Source organism: Larimichthys crocea, chromosome XXII (assembly GCF_000972845.2).
Source record: "Larimichthys crocea isolate SSNF chromosome XXII, L_crocea_2.0, whole genome shotgun sequence".
Taxonomy (NCBI): domain Eukaryota; kingdom Metazoa; phylum Chordata; class Actinopteri; family Sciaenidae; genus Larimichthys; species Larimichthys crocea.
The window spans coordinates 8,634,030-8,645,617 of NC_040032.1; the positions used below are offsets into that span (position 1 = coordinate 8,634,030).

At 48.0% G+C, this 11,588-nt stretch overlaps 1 protein-coding gene across 1 annotated transcript; it reads left to right on the forward strand.

Annotated features, from left to right (window-relative positions):
* The first annotated feature begins 409 nt into the window (after nt 1-409).
* Nucleotides 410-11,246, forward strand: LOC104934524 (A disintegrin and metalloproteinase with thrombospondin motifs 15). The gene is made up of 8 exons (XM_010750208.3): nt 410-2,015; nt 5,044-5,176; nt 5,264-5,431; nt 7,397-7,680; nt 7,769-7,946; nt 8,028-8,200; nt 8,798-8,973; nt 9,063-11,246. The coding sequence occupies exons 1-8, from the start codon at nt 1,089-1,091 to the stop codon at nt 9,853-9,855; spliced, it is 2,832 nt and encodes a 943-aa protein (XP_010748510.2). The 5' UTR covers nt 410-1,088; the 3' UTR covers nt 9,856-11,246.
* The last annotated feature ends 342 nt before the right edge of the window (nt 11,247-11,588 follow it).

Sequence of the window (11,588 nt, forward strand, 5' to 3'; positions counted from 1 at the left end):
TGTTTATTTATTTATTACTAAAATAAAATCATTGATGAATATTTATTTACGTTTATTTACTTCTTTATCCTCACTCACACACCTGTTCACCTGCTGACCTGTTCACCTGCTGACCTGTTCACCTGTTCACCAGCTGACCTGCTGACCTGTTCACCTGTTCACCTGTTCACCTGTTCACCTGCTGACCTGTTCACCTGTTCACCTGTTCACCTCCTTTCCTTCCTTCCTGTTTGTGTCTGTTCAGTATTATTAGCTGCTGTTAGCTCAGAGGAGGTTTTACAGGTGAATGCTGACGGGGAGTGGAGCCGGTGTCGTGCCAGAACAGGAGCTGGACGAGCAGCAATGTAACCAGGCTCAGCAGCTTCTACGGACACGATGGCAGAGGAGAAGAGAGTGAAGAGGACGCTGACGTGTCACGATGAGATGAAACTTGTTTTATTATGTGAGTGTAACAAACTCTGCAGTTCCTCTTCATGAGTGTGAAACTTTGAAAGTTACCTCAGTGAATGTTTCCACTGACTGAGCTCAGGTCTGCTGTTGTCCACCAGGTGTCGCCCGCAGTTCACGCACAGAGACAGAGCACGCTGACTCCTCTCGTGTTGTTTTAGATGCAAAGTGTGAAAATATGAAACTTCATGGTCAGTTACTAAAAAATAAAAAGTGATTTTATTCATTTATTTTATGAATTTCTTATTAACTGTGTAAAACTGAAGTGTTGATGATCTGTGGAGCTCTGGGAGGAGATCAGATCATCCATCAGAGTTGGGACATGATGACAGGCGTCCAATGAGCGGAGGAGAGGGCGCGTTCCCTTTTTTCCACACATGAAGTCCTCAGAAGGCTGCAGTCGACTCAGCGCACACAGGTGGAGGATGGGAACGGGTCATGACCAGGAGGAGTTTGCACTGACTGGACTTGAACGACCTGCTTTGTTTTAGAGTCTCCTGCGCGCTGGATTATTGTCCTGGTCCCGGTCTGTGCTTCTGGTCCCGGTCTGTGCTCCTGGTCCCGGTCTGTGCTCCTGGCCCTGGTCGGTTCCGTTTGTCTCCTGTTGGTCTTTGCATTCTTCACTGAGTGCAGACATCGTCATGTTCATCAGGACTCTTCTCCTCTCCTTCGTGGTCTCTCTCTCGGATCTTGTTCGTTGCATGGACAGTGAACTCTGCTTCCCGCTCAGGCTGGATCACCATGACGGGAGGGATTTTGACAACGACGTGGAAACCCTGGATGTGTCATGTGTCATAAAGATTCGCGCCTTTCAGCAGGAACTAGTGATCGATCTGCACCAGGACTCCACGTTCATCGCGCCCTCCATTTCTAAGCAGGACGCGCTGTGGCTCTCCAACACCGAGGCCACCTCCGACCTGAGCCGGTGTTTTTACTCCGGGTACGTGAATGCTGACCTCTCCTCTTACGCCGCTCTGAGCCTCTGCAAAGGTCTGCAAGGTGCATTCGGTTTTCAGGGCTGGGAATATTTCATCAGCCCGGTGCAGAATGACACCAGGAGCGCGGAGAGCGCGCACACAATCCGGCGCAGAAGAAGCGACAACCTGAAGCTGAATTCCACCTCCCGCTGCGCAGTGGACAGCGACATCAGCCTGCAGGTTGCGCAATCGTTGGAGAAATACAAGCGGCTACAAGATCACAGCAATGTGACCGAGACCATGCTGAAGAGGATGGGGAGAGCCAAGAGGTTCGCGTCGGTGCCCCGGTACGTGGAGACGCTCGTGGTGGCGGATGAGTCCATGGAGCTGTTCCACGGAGACGACCTGAAACATTACCTGCTGACCCTGATGGCAGTGGCGGCGAGGCTCTACAGGCACCCGAGCATCCTGAACTCCATCAGCATCGTGGTGGTGAAGATCGTGATTATAACGGAGGAGGACAAAGGACCCAAAGTGACCGGGAACGCAGCCATGACGCTGCGGAACTTTTGCAACTGGCAGAAAAAGATGAACAAAAACAACGACAAGCATCCGGACTACTGGGACACCGCGATCCTCTTCACGAGACAGGTAAAGACAAACAAACAGATTATCTGAGTTCAACAGGGAGAATGTGGCGTGCGTACTGTGCGTAATTACGCACGGGAATGCGTAAATCTGATGTTTGTCCTCAGTAAATACACTCATGACAACATTATTTAGATTTATAATGATAATTTATGATCATATTAACCAGACCATCATGCTGTGTCAGGTATTTGCTCTCCACCTGTGGTGCAGTCCACCATCAGAGCTTTGACACTGAGGCTGGGTCACTAGCTGAACAGAACTTCTTGCTTGCTCTTCATGGATCCTCAGAGACTTTTATAGACTTGGAACCGGTGTCCGAGTTCTGGTCTGCACTCCAAAATATTTGGCAGCAGAAACCAGGTCAGAAATGAAGTCACACTTTTTCAGACTTCAAGTCGACAACAAAGACTGAGAAAGATCACGTTCAGTCAGTGACATAACAAGGTGCTGAATCACCTTCAGTCAGTGTCACGACCATCAGCCCTCGAACAGACGCTTGTTTTATCTGTAAGTTTGCCAAATTGAAGGACCCTCGGCGCCCTCGGGGATGTACTATTCGGAAGCCTCTTGTTTCTCTCAGCCGTTCCCATTTTTCCTCCAGCTGTGGGTTTTCCAGCCCTACCCACCACATCGCCTGCTCCTCATTAAACCGGCCCCTGAAGGGAGAGATGGAGGGAGGGAGGAGGTGCATGTCACATCCCTCCATGTTTCTGCCCCACCTGCTCCAGAGGGGCAGCTGCAGTCAGTCAGCACTGCGGCGTCTTTACAACACATTCTTCACTCTGTCAAACACTTCCTCCTGTACGCCTCACGCTACACGTCGCTCTTCCTGTTCAGGGCTTTTCCCCAGTCACATATAAAATCCAGGGTGTTTCCAGGTTTCGGGGTCAGAAGCTCCACATGCAGCCAGTTCAAATGACCCCAGTTTAAGTGCACCGGATCGGCCTGCAGACAGACAGTGAGTCATGTGGATATCATCTGCTATATAAAGCAGAAAGAGACGCGTCAATGGATGCAGTCACTGTTCGAGTTAAGTGAGTTAAATGAGCGACGTTAGCTAACCCTCATGTGTGAAAAACATGCACAGTGTCCAACTAACAACAGGGCGATCAGCTTCCACCACAGCAAACCGAACCATGCAACAAACAGGCACATTTCAGCTTCATTCAGGATCCATCCAACCTCTTATTCCAACGTCCCGCTCCCCTGGAACTCATTCCAGCTTGTCTTGGGGGACCCTGAGGCGTTCCCAGGCTGGATGGGCTCTATAGTCCAATGAGTGTCAGTATGAGCCAGCGGAGGTGGTTTGGTGATCTGGTTAAGTTGCATTCTGGGCACCTTTTCTTTGGAGGTGTCCAACTGGCAAATACCCTGAGGCTTTATTGGTGAATTAAGATAATACTGAATCGAACTCTCCTTCATAAAGAAGAATGAAAGATTGTTTTTGTGCTTGTTATAATGAACAAAACATCCAGGATCTCAAAAATCATGTTAAACTGTCACATAAGCCAAAGTACAGAATGATTATTTCACATTTCAGCTTCAGATATTAAACAAAGTGTCCACGTGATGACAGCACATCAGCAGAGGTCAAACATTCAGTCCGTCTCCTGTGACTCAGTGCAGTCGGTGGTATTGTTGCTGTTTGCCGTGGCTTTCAGTCCCGTCCTTTGTCTGCTGTTTACCAGCCCACAGTGTAATTTGTAGATTTTATGAAGACCAACTTGGTGATGTCCGGAGGCGACTGCGGTCGCCTTCAAACTCTTAAAGCATGATTGTTGTGTAAAGAATGTTTACTCAGTTCATTAAGTCACACAGAAAGTTCATTGTATGTGAACAGCCTCTCTCCAAACTGTAAATCTGATGTGCTCCCCCGAGACTGAGGGAGGGCGGTCAGCGTTTTTTTTACTTACATGATAGATAACGGGACGACGAACAGACGAGTCCACGCAAACATGTCTGCATGTCATAAACGGTCTGCGATGCTGCTGTATCAGCTTTTTTTTTAATTGACAAAGAACTAACTGAACAAAACAAACTGCCAGATGTGCATTAAATGCATTGAAATGAATTAAAATGGAGATACTTCTCTGCTGAGATAACTCACATATTGTTTTTTAATCGCAGAAACACAAAGATAGATGACAGATGTGAGAAGTAGGTCATAGAAAAGAACAAACTCATCGACACCGCTGGTTCTCGTCTTCATTTTTTGCTCATAAATGGCCCAAAACGTTCAGATGTCATCTGCACATGAGCACATCTGGACTAGATTTGCACTGGCCCACAATTGTGGTTTTGTGGTTTATTCTTGGAATGATTTGTCATTCAGCCCTCGAGGTCTTCACTTGGCACTCTGTTTTATGTGTACGTTCAGCGCAGCAGAGGATTGTAGAGGCTGTTGTTGTGAGATTAAACCAGTAATTTGCTTTATCTGTAATAGCTGACCGCCACTGGTTTTTCTGTGTTACTCTGGGGAGACGGTTCTGTTTATGGGCCCGGAGGATGGGTGGTTCTCTGTGGCGGTTACTGCCGGAGTTGTCCTGTGATTAGGAGGTTCAGCTCCAAATGGATACTCGCTAAGATTGGGTTTTAAAAACGTTGCGGCAGTGGTGGAGAAATGGGTCATCTGGAAACTCTGCTCTGGCATGGAAATGTTGCGATTGGGGGACGGTTACATGACGTCAGAGAAGAAGGTGTGCTCTAAACAGTCGCCCACTGAAGACGCTTAAAGACTGGGCGGTGGAAAGCCTCGCTTAGAGGATAATTCCATTTTGGTTCAAAGCATCCAATGACCCCATTGTCCCAGTGCACACACAGATGTTTGTCACAATCAGATTATAAAGTTTTATTCAATTCAATTTTATTTTTATAGCCATAAATCATAACTGACAGTCCATACAGAGCAGATCTACACCGCACTCTTTATAGTATTATTTACAGAGACTCAACAATCTGGGCGAAAGTGGCAAGGAAAGACTTCCTATTCTGCAGCTACGACCCGTTCAACATGTTGTTTTGTGTTCAGGACCTGTGTGGAGCCTCCACCTGTGACACGCTTGGCATGGCGGATGTCGGCACCATGTGCGACCCCAAGAGAAGCTGCTCCGTCATCGAAGACGACGGTCTTCCGTCAGCCTTCACCACCGCTCACGAGCTCGGTGAGACCCGCCGAACAAACCCGTCCATCAGAGAATCAGAGGTAAAAGTGACGAATGCATTCATGACATGTCGTTCCCGCTCCACAGGACACGTGTTCAACATGCCACATGACAACGTGAAGGCCTGTGAGGACGTGTTTGGGAAACTGCAGGACAACCACATGATGTCTCCCACGCTCATCCAGATCAACCGCACCAGCCCGTGGTCCCCCTGCAGCGCCGCCATCATCACTGAATTCCTGGACAGCGGGCATGGTGAGTTTCCACGACCTCCGACCTCTGCGTTTGACTGCAAACAGCCTCACAGTGTGTTTGAAGGGGTGTGAAGCCAAGGCGAGGACAGACGCAGGCTGTTGTTAAAGGGAAACTCCTGATTTTACAGCTCAGAGTCTGTTTACACGTGTCGGGGAACTACTGTATACATGAAGAGAGTTGTATAAAGACTTCAGTGGCACCAGACTTGAGTCAGCGTCTGAAGTTAGTTTACCAAACCTCTGAGCCACGCTTCTTATGTCTGCTTGAGGTTAGCAGCTCAAGGCTACATTAACAGCTACATCGAACTGAGAATGCCAACAGGGAGTAACGTTACGCTACCAACGTAATTTACAGACTTCATGATGGAAAGATTGATAAGTGATGATCCGCTAACTGTGGGTAGCTCGGTCAGCTGTGGTGCTAACCAAACTCACTTAGCCCGGGATGCCAGGAGCCAAACCCGGCAAGAAAACCTGCTCACTGCTGGTCTGGAGGTTGTGTTTAGGTGTTAATTGCATTAGAAAGCACAGTCATTGTTTTAGTCATGCAATCGGACCCTTCATGGTTCTGTTTGTCAGTAGATTTGATAGTTGAACAGAACATTTTGACATTTTCTGGGTTTATTTTTTAAGTTGCAACATGACTACAATCATTTGAGGTAAACGCAAATGAGATCATGATTGAATTTAATCGTCCATCTATGCTTAGAATGTGAAATCTGCCTGCAGTCGAGCACCGCGCTCATAGAAAAGTCAAAGCAAAGACGGCCAAAAAGAAATGTATTCGGTTGGATGCAGATTGTTTGCCAAGCGGGCCAGACCGCAGGACTTGGCCTTGGAGCAATGCTAAACGTTTGTTTTAAAACTGCCCCCACATCTGTCCCAAATTAGAGATCTTGTTCTGGGGAGAGTCACCGCAGCGGTTTGGATGGTGAGGTGTATCTGCCCAGAGTTTCCCGTGCAGGTTTAAGGTTTACTCCAAATAGACAAACTTTTTCTGTTTTTTTGGCTGAATCCATTTTAGAGACAAACGGGTCCAGAGCGAGACACAGAAGACCCGACGGGGAGTGATTTCTATCTAACAATGTTATAACCGGGCTGTATGTCATTAATGTGGCCTTCACAAAGCAGCCGGGGGGGTTGTTGCCACATGTTTCATGCACAGAATCATTTGGAACCTGTTCATTTCTCCACACATGCACAAAACCAGCTATTGTTTCTGATGATTGCTCTTTGGAGAGAAGTGTAGGAAGGAAGAGGTGAGGTTCAGTGATTCACACTGTTTGTATAGTATCGTACTATCAGTTAATCGGCGCGTTTCTTCAGCCAAATTTGCGGAGAAATGAGAGGAAACAAATTAGCCTCGAGTTACAGCTCATTCACCGCAAACACAAACGGAATAATAAACTGTTCAAAGTAAGTGGACCCAGTTTCTCCTCCAGTGTAAATGACTTGTTTTGGATGTGTAAGTTTCTCATAAAGGTGAGAAGCTGTGTGCGTCGCCTGGAAACCTTCTTGTCTTTTATGTTTCTGAGCACCCACTCGTCAAACTCCTTCCTGTAAATGGTGTCCATGCCTTTGACCTTTGCATGTCACGTCAGTTTAAAGCAAAGTTCTCAAGCTCAAATCTCAAAGTCTGAGGTCGTGCTAGTATAACTTCATCCCCTCAGCACGGGTGGGATCAAACAGGAGGATTGTGGGTTTTTAGGGGGGGTTTGGGGGGTTGGCTCATGCATGTTTGTGTGGTGTGTGGCCTACGCTGTATCAAGCTGTACTTCAAAAAGACCAGATCACAAGGGCAACGGCTGCTTACTGCCCCAAACCACAATCCCACCCACCAACAAGCAAAAGCATCGTGGAAATATTGATGCATGGGTACAGAGAGCGTCTTTTTCATGATTCTGTGATGTTGCTGCGAAAGAAAAACTTGTTCCAGTGTGTTACTCACTAAGTTCTCCTCTTTCAGGTGAATGTTTGCTCGACCAGCCTCAAAAACCGCTCGTCCTCCCCGTCGTGTCCCCGGGATCATCCTACAGCCTGGACCGTCAGTGTGTGCTCGCGTTCGGAGAAGGCTCCAAGCCGTGTCCCTTCATGCAACCGCCATGCAGCCGCCTGTGGTGCACAGGAAAATCCAACGGACATTTGGTGTGCATGACCCGACACTTCCCCTGGGCGGACGGCACGCACTGTGGGGATGGACAGGTCTGCGATCGAGGCGTCTGCTCGGACAAACAGGCCCAAAATGTGAAGGTGATGCTCGGACGAGTTCCACCTTAGCTGGTTGTGTGATCTGTTGTTGTGCTTTCTTCAACATGTAACTTTGTTTGTGTGTTTCCAGGTGGACGGCCGCTGGGGTAAGTGGGGCCCGTTCGGTTCCTGCTCGCGCACATGTGGAGGCGGCGTCCAGCTGTCTAAAAGAGAGTGCAACAACCCAGTGCCGTCAAACGGGGGTAAATACTGTCAAGGTGTTCGGGTCAAATACCGCTCCTGCAACCTGAACCACTGCCCTGACACAGGTACAAAAACAGACTAACCTGTCTGATGACATCTTTCCCCCTCGAGCATTCCCACCTCTCACCTCCCTCTCCTCTTTGTAGGTAAGACCTATCGTGAGATGCAGTGTGAGATCAGCGGGCGCAATTTCAACAGTAACCGTATCGCCCCCTCCGTGATCTGGGTGCCCAAGTACTCCGGAGTGTCCACTGATGACCGGTGTAAACTCATCTGCAGGGCTAACGGCACCGGCTACTTCTATGTCCTGGCACCAAAGGTAGACATCAACACCTCAGGTGTCTCCTCTGATTCGTGAGGATAGTGTGGTTACGTCAGGTTTCAAGATAACAATGAGTCCATGTGGGAGAACGTGAGTATGTGTCAGCCTAAGTGCAAAGAGTTAAGGAAGGAATGAAGGCGAGGAGGTCAGCACAGATAGAAGGGTGTGGAGTGAGCTTTAGCAGCAGTGAGACAGAGTTCACTCCATCATGCCAGCTTAGGAGGAGCAGCAGATAAGAGGACACGCAGCCATGAATCACGGAGCAGCTGGATGCTTTAACCACACGACTTTCAACCATGAAGGAGTTTACTGTACTGTGCAGAGTTTAGTTTAAATGTGAGCTGGTGTCAGATTTAAGGGATGATGCATCCTGAAAAATCCTGGAAAAATGTGTCAGAGCACTCTGGGCCACATTAACTGAACTTATTCATCACGTTTGCATACAGAAAGCAAACAGGCCAGTTTATGTTGAGGTCACGGTCTCCAGTGGACTCATTGATTCGAGTATTTCAATAATCTGAATAGAAGATATGAAGTAAACTCAGAGGGAATGTTTTGTGGACTGCAGAACTGTAAAGTGTTTGTCCACTGCAGGTTGTCGATGGGACGCCATGCTCTCCAGACTCCACAGGAGTGTGTGTCCAAGGGAAGTGCATCAAGGCTGGCTGTGACGGAAAGATTGGCTCCACTAAGAAGTTTGATAAGTGTGGAATCTGCGGAGGCGATAACAAAGGCTGCAAGAAGGTGTCAGGACTCTTCACAAAGCCCATGTGAGTAAAACCTCCATCCCGTCACGGGGTCGCCTTTCTTTACGTGCTGTTATAAGCTCTCATTGACTGTAATGTGTTCTGGAATGCAGGCACGGCTACAACTTTGTGGTCATGTTGCCAGTGGGTGCAGCCAACATCGACATCCGTCAGCGAGGCTACAAGGGAATGAGGAGCGATGACAACTACTTGGCTGTGAAGAGCAGCGAGGGCCATTACCTGCTCAATGGGAACTACGTAGTGTCAGCTGGCGAGCGGGACATCATCGTAAAGAGCAGCCTGCTGCGATACAGCGGCACCGCCGGACTCTCCGAGACCCTGCAGGCCGTGAAGCCCATAGGGGAAGCCCTGACTGTGGAGGTGCTGTGTGCCGGCCAGATGACGCCTCCTCGCATCCGCTACTCCTTCTACCTCGCCCGTCAGACCAAGGAGGACAAGACTGTGAAGAAGGAAGGGCGGGAAAACTCCCATAACAGCGTCCTGGCTGAGGATAATGTCAAGGAGAAGGGAGGGGACACCCTGAAGAAGTCTTACAGCAAGGAGGATCCTGCTCTTGGGAAATGGATATCCACAAACTGGGACCAGTGCTCGGTGACCTGCGGGAATGGGATCCAGAGGAGGTTGGTACAGTGTTTGAGACCAGACGGGAAGCCAGGGTTTGACTGTGATCCTTCACAAAGACCTCCAGCCACCAGGGTTTGCGGAGACCCCTGTCCTGAGTGGCATGTTGGGCAGTGGGCATCTTGCTCCAGAACCTGTGGGAAGGGATTCAAGAGACGACCATTGCACTGCAAAACCCAGACTGGGCATCTGCTCCCACGGGACCACTGCACTGGCTTACGCAAGCCACAGGAGCTGGACTTCTGTAACCTAAGGCCTTGCTAGTGACTAAAACCTCTAAATACAAATGATGTTGATGTTTTAAATGGACTGAATTGAATCAGGTGTAGGTTTCTCCACCTGCCTCATGTGACACTTGGAAGGAGCGTGAAAGCCGCAGGACGAATGCTGGAAGATATTTTCTCACTGCTGACTTCAAAAGACATTAACCAGGTCTGACTGTGATGGCAACATAACATCGAAGGCCACATAAAATGTTGTTGAATCCCCCTCGTACCGTCAGCAGATACAGAATGCCCATTTGCAAGCAATCAATCTAGTTTATCTTACGAGTCTGGAACCCATTTTGTGTCATAATATTTGAACTGTGCAGGTTTCAGAGTTTTAGTTTTCACCGAAGCCTTCTGGTCCAAAACCTTACTCATTCATTTTTTAAAAAGGACTGCCCGCACGCTGCACGAGACTCCACACGGGGAAGGACGGCGCGTTCGATAACACGACGTGTCGTCTTTCACGTGTTTTTTTCAGGGAATCTTTCAAAATCTTGATTCAGAAATGAAACAGACACAGAAAGTGCTACTGCTACATCGATTCCCCAACTTTAAAATCTGTGATAGCGAATCACGATACAAACGTTGGATAGATTTACACAGCCTGAAACTTCTAATGATGCAGCCAGCGTTTCATGTGCGCTGTACACTGATTTTCTGCAGACCTCACTCAGCACCAGTCATGGAAACAGTTTAAACTAGAACCTGAAGTCACCGGTGGCTTTCATGACAGATCTGACTAAACAAAGCGGAAACAATGGCCATTGGCTTGCTCCTTGTCAGCTGTTGTGGCCGCCAGTTCAGTGATTTCATCCAACATCGCACTCATTCATATCACACACCCACACATGCTGTGTTTGTGCCTTCATTTGATCACAACAGTTGTCTTCCAGCCGTGTTAAGTCATGCCTGTCTGGCACAGCAGATAATTTATTATCAATGAAACAATAAAGCCGAGAGGGGAAGAAAAACCTGGCTGGCGCTCTGGTGCCGTACACGTTGTGTGTTTTCTTGGACCTCCTTGTTGACGGCCCCACAGCCTGAGCCAAGCTGTTCCTTCTACACACTCGATGAAATCCTGTAATCCATTATATTCATTGTTTTAAAAAGGGGGGCCACGTCGTCCAGTCCAACATCCAGCTACAGGACGGATCCTTTGTCAGTTGGACTTTTATTTTTTATTTTTTTATCAGCTGTACTTTGTACAGCAAAAGAAACCGATGACCTACACGGGCTGTGCTGTATACTATGTATACATTTATTCAGCTCTGTGCAAAAACAAAATGTAAATACTTTTTTAATCTTTTTGTTTTTTACACAGGCATTTGTAATTGTCTTTGACTTCAGTATATTTATTCCAAAAATAAAGCCATTAAGGAACAGTTATAACTTTTACTGCATTTTCTTCAATGATTTCATTTGTCAATGTCAAGAACACGCAGCAGCAAAATGTTTTCTTTACGGCAAATTCAGTAAATTTCAATGCAAAGTTCACGATTAAGAGATAACGATTATTTCACCAAGCTCTCACCAGCTCTCCTCCGTCAGCGTCCTCTTCACTCTCTTCTCCTCTGCCATCATGTCCATAGAAGCTGCTGAGCCTGGTTACCTCCTCTTCTTCTTCCTGGTCGTCTATAACGCCTGTTGGTACAAACACTCAGTCCGTCAGCTTGGCGGTGAGCTCAGAGCGACGGGTACCCGTCGCTCTGAGCTCACCGCCAGTGACGA

Bases quoted from the DNA above. Each gene is read 5' to 3' on its own strand.
- LOC104934524 (XM_010750208.3), top strand. From the start codon at position 1,089: ATGTTCATCAGGACTCTTCTCCTCTCCTTCGTGGTCTCTCTCTCGGAT. The intron at 7,947-8,027 runs GTACAAAAACAG...TCCTCTTTGTAG, and splicing joins GAACCACTGCCCTGACACAG to GTAAGACCTATCGTGAGATG. The intron at 8,974-9,062 runs GTGAGTAAAACC...TCTGGAATGCAG, and splicing joins GGACTCTTCACAAAGCCCAT to GCACGGCTACAACTTTGTGG.